At 35.1% G+C, this 4,273-nt stretch overlaps 1 protein-coding gene across 5 annotated transcripts in view; it reads right to left on the bottom strand.

The window, feature by feature from the left end:
• Positions 1 to 4,273, bottom strand: part of WAPAL (wings apart-like homolog (Drosophila)) — a 69,197-nt gene that overhangs the window by 4,965 nt on the left and 59,959 nt on the right. For all 5 annotated transcript variants that reach the window (XM_012723813.1, XM_012723811.1, XM_012723812.1 and 2 more), the window contains exons 16-17: positions 2,666 to 2,873; positions 688 to 776 (exon numbers count right to left, since the gene is read on the bottom strand). In XM_012723813.1, coding sequence (XP_012579267.1) covers positions 688 to 776; positions 2,666 to 2,873 — 297 coding nt within the window. The remainder of the gene's footprint in view (positions 1 to 687; positions 777 to 2,665; positions 2,874 to 4,273) is intronic.

Here is a 4,273-nt window from a genome sequence, read left to right as displayed (position 1 = left end):
AGATAAGCCAGAAAGAGAAAGAAAAATACCGGATGGTTTCACTCATAGCAGGAGCATAATGGACCAGGCGAGAAAATAATAATGAACAGCCATATGCCAGAGATATTTTGTGGGGGTAGAGTGGTAAAAACAGGGGTGGGGTGGAGAGGGAAATGCACTGGACTATGGTGATAGCACACAGGTGACTTGGTGATGGGAAACCCGTGGGGATTACAATTGAGATGAAAAAATAATGCACAAAATGAAAAAAAAAAACAAAAAACAAAAACTGCTCTATTTCTATACAATTTAAAAATGAGTTAAAAGTACATAAAGGAATAGCACTTCTAAGATACTTACTAAAAAATATGTTATCCTAAAATCTGGTGACATAAGAGTAGGGGAAGCTTCTGAAGCACATAACTTAAACTAGACTTTCTCAAAGTCAAATGAGTGTAGGTTTTATATTGTTGTTTTTTTTTATTTCAATCAATGGCATATGAACTGATTAGTCTGCCAATGAACAGCCCAAATTCACTCATCATTCAATAGCCCAATATAATCTTATTTTGGAGTATACCCTTAAAGTTCATCTAACAATTTTTAACTTTAAGAGAAAAACAGAATAATAAATATATTAGTTGATGGCAGGAAGCTATCACAATGAAATCTTTTAAAACATATAACACTGAACTGTTTATTACTTACTGGACTCTCCTGGCAGAGGCACCCAAGAAGTAGTGCTGTATAAGAGGCCACTATGCAATCCTCCATGTGTTTGCCAGCATGCTGAAGGGCTGAGAATATTTATTTTTAATTTAAAAAAATTAAGCAAAACAAGGAAATCAACAACTGTCATGTTTTTTTTTTTTTTTTTTAAAAAAAGCTGGTAATCACCAATAAACAATGCTAGGAAAACTAAATATTCACACAATTTAACAAAATAATACAGTGACCTAAATATATGCCATAAAACAGTAAATTTCTTAAAAGAGCAAGAAGTTAAAAGATAATCCACAAAATGGCACATAAAAAATATATCTACAAATTATATAATTTTGTAAAGGTAAAGTATCTAGAATATGTAAAAAAGTCTTTGAAACTTAACAACAAAGAGACAACCCAACTTAAAATATGGACAAAAAACCTGGACATTTCTCCAAAATACACAAGTGGTCAACAAGCTTATGAAAATACACTCAACACCATTTTAATGGAACTGGGAATGGCAAATAATATGATTCATCACTTCAAAACCACAGGAAGGCTAAAATTAAAAGGACAAAAAGTGTAAGAATGTAGAGAAAATGGAACCTTACTTGTTGATGGCAGTGGAAAAAAAAAAAGTAAAATTACTTTAGAAAACAGTTTGGCAGTTGTTAACAATACAAAGAACTAGCAAATCAGCAATGCCACTCTTCGGTATGTACCCAAGAGAACTCAGAATACATGTTTGCACAAAAACGTGTGTATAACTGTTCACAGAGTCATTATTCCTAAGTCAAGAGGTAGACACAACCCAAATGCACATCAACTAATAAAGTAAAATATGATCTACACATACATGGGAAAATTATATGGCTATAAAAAGAATTAAGCAATGACATTACAAAATGAATAATGAAAACATAAGGCTAAATGATAGAAGTCTGTCACAAAGGGCAACCTATTATTTTATATACAGTCAATATCCAGAATAGACAATTCCAGAGACAGAGTCTTGTATTTGGGATTGCCAGTGTCGAGTGGGGGGGGGGGGGAGAAGAGTGGTGGCTGCTACAAAATTTATTCTGGTAGTGAAGAAATGCTCGAACTAGTGGGAATGAATGGTTGGATACCCTCGTAAATATAAATATTACAAGGAAAAAATTCATTGTATGTGAAATTTTCCTTATGGGCTGAACAATGCTCCTCCCTCCTAACCCCAATTCATATACTGAGTTCCTAACCTCCAGTACCTTGGGATATGATAGTGTTTGAGGAAAGTCTTTAAAGAGGTAGTTAGCTTAAATGAGATAATTAGGATGTGTCTAAATCCAGGATGACTGATGGCCTTGTAGGGAAGACCATGTGAAACAGAGCAAAGTTGTTGTCTATAAGCCAAATGGACTAGACTCAGAATCAGGCAGTGCTGTAGCTTGTGCTTCCTAGCTGGATGCGATTGAACATATTAAAATGTTAAACTTCAGTGACATCGTACAAATGGCTTTTGTGCAGAATTTGCATGAATCAAGTATACCATTCTGTAGATATTTGATTAATATTTGATTAATGAAGTCATTACCTTAAGTATAATTCCTTACTGTGTTTACCATCGACTACATACCAGTTCAGAAGTTATCACTGCAATTTGTGACAAACATACCTCAGTTTATGAAGGGGCTAACCAACGACTAAAAATAAGAAAATTGTCGTTGGGGTCATATTGTTCAGTCACTTCTCTTTAGAGATGAGTAAAGACAGACTGGTCCAGGAAGGAAAGGTGACTTGGCTAGGAAGGCCTTCCCTCACTACTGAGAAGCCAGCAAAAGAACTCCTATGACCACTGAAATTTTAAAGCTTGTTAGCACTTAAGTAGAGGCACCATAAAATAGCAAATTATGGCAACACATAAAGTTATGTCTTGGAGAAAATAAAATCAAACCATTGTTTTTCAATTTTAGTACGCCACTCAAAATAATTATACCTTTATTGAGGTCAAGTTCTTCATCCTCCTCCTCCTTCTTATGTTTCTCTTCTGTACCATCAGTCTTTTCAGTTGATACCCACTGTATTTCTCCACTTGTCTCCTGCCACTCTCCACTCTTATCATGCTGAGTGGTGGGAGCATCTTTGATCAGCTCATCTGTTTTACTTTCTGCCAACTGGGCTGCTCGCTCTCGCTCAAGGAATAGCTGATAAAAATTATTTTTGAATATCATTAAAAAAAGACCACCAATCAACATGTATACACCCAAATAAAAGGTTCTGTTTGCCTTTAAGCATCAACAGCTCTAAGAAGCATGCTGTCTGATAAAAGGGCTATCAATAAAAGCCTATGCTCTAGATCTTACTGCAGCCCCAAACCGAAGTGCAAATCAATTAAGTGTATCCACTAATGATACAGGCATTATTTATAAGAATGAAAGTCTCAATACTGTTTGCCCCTTAATCTGATATGACAGGAAATTCAAGCTAAAAAAATACTTGATCAAAGAAAAAAATTTTAGTGAATAGACTGGAAAGAAGAAAGAACACAGAGTAAAGCTACTTAACATGGGAAAAGAGGAACATGACTTTTTAAAAAGAAAATCAAGAAGATAAACAAGAATCAGTAAAAATAAGGGGCCTCCCTGGTAGCACAAAGTAAGACACAGCACTAAGAAGCTATCCCAAGCCACTGCAGCATGAGTTTGATCCCCTGCCAGGAAGCTGACTCATATAGCATAGCAAACCTCTCCTGTCTCACCCATGCTCTCCCCTCAGAAGTGTATTTCAAGTAGATATGCTTGTTCTGCTCCCCACTCTGTCTCTGATGAATTCTCTCAGCCCCTCACCTCTGGCATGTATCCCAAGCTCTTGTGTGCATAAATAAATAAATAAATCTTAAAAAAAAAAATAAGGAAAGGTCTCAAGAGAAATAAGAGAAATACCAAAAGCTGCATCTTAACTGGTACCAACAGTGGGAGTAAAATTGTCAGTGAAAGTACACAATGAAAACTCTTAAGTCAACAGGGAAAATACGAAATCCCTTGTCTTCATTTTTCTTGTGTTAGTATAGTGTTGAAATACAGAAAACTTTAGTATACTCACTGATATGATTTGAGGTTAAACACAACTATCTGAAAATCAAATGTCAAGTAGAACTCCAAAATTTTCTTGGTTTATCAAAATTTGTTTATAAAGTTTAATGCTCTTTAAAAAAATAAATTTAAGCATGCAGTTTCTTAAAGTTAGCTCAAGAAGCTTCTAGAGTTCCTGGAGATCCTCTCAAGAAATCTGTGAGGTAAAACTTATATTCATAAAAATATTAGAGAGGTCAACTGACTTTTTACTGTTTAATGGGTAACAAAACAAGTGCCTGTGTTTTGTAATTTTAATTTCTAATTGAGTAAATTTCTAATTGAGTAAATTAGTAAATCTATTTTAATTTCTAATTGAGTAAATATCAATAGAAAGAGCAAAAGTTCTTGGGGTTCCTAATAGTTTTTAAGAATGTAAAGTAATGAGGGCCCTCCCTGGTGGCTCAACAGGTTAAGCACAGCGCTATGAGGCTGTCTGCAGCCACTGCAGCACGAGTTTGATCACCAGCCAG

The sequence above is a fragment of the Condylura cristata genome, unplaced genomic scaffold (assembly GCF_000260355.1).
Source record: "Condylura cristata isolate star-nosed mole 26May11 unplaced genomic scaffold, ConCri1.0 scaffold00011, whole genome shotgun sequence".
Taxonomy (NCBI): Eukaryota; Metazoa; Chordata; class Mammalia; order Eulipotyphla; family Talpidae; genus Condylura; species Condylura cristata.
The sequence above is the reverse complement of the archived record's forward strand: the minus strand, read 5'-3'. Positions and strand labels throughout refer to the sequence as shown.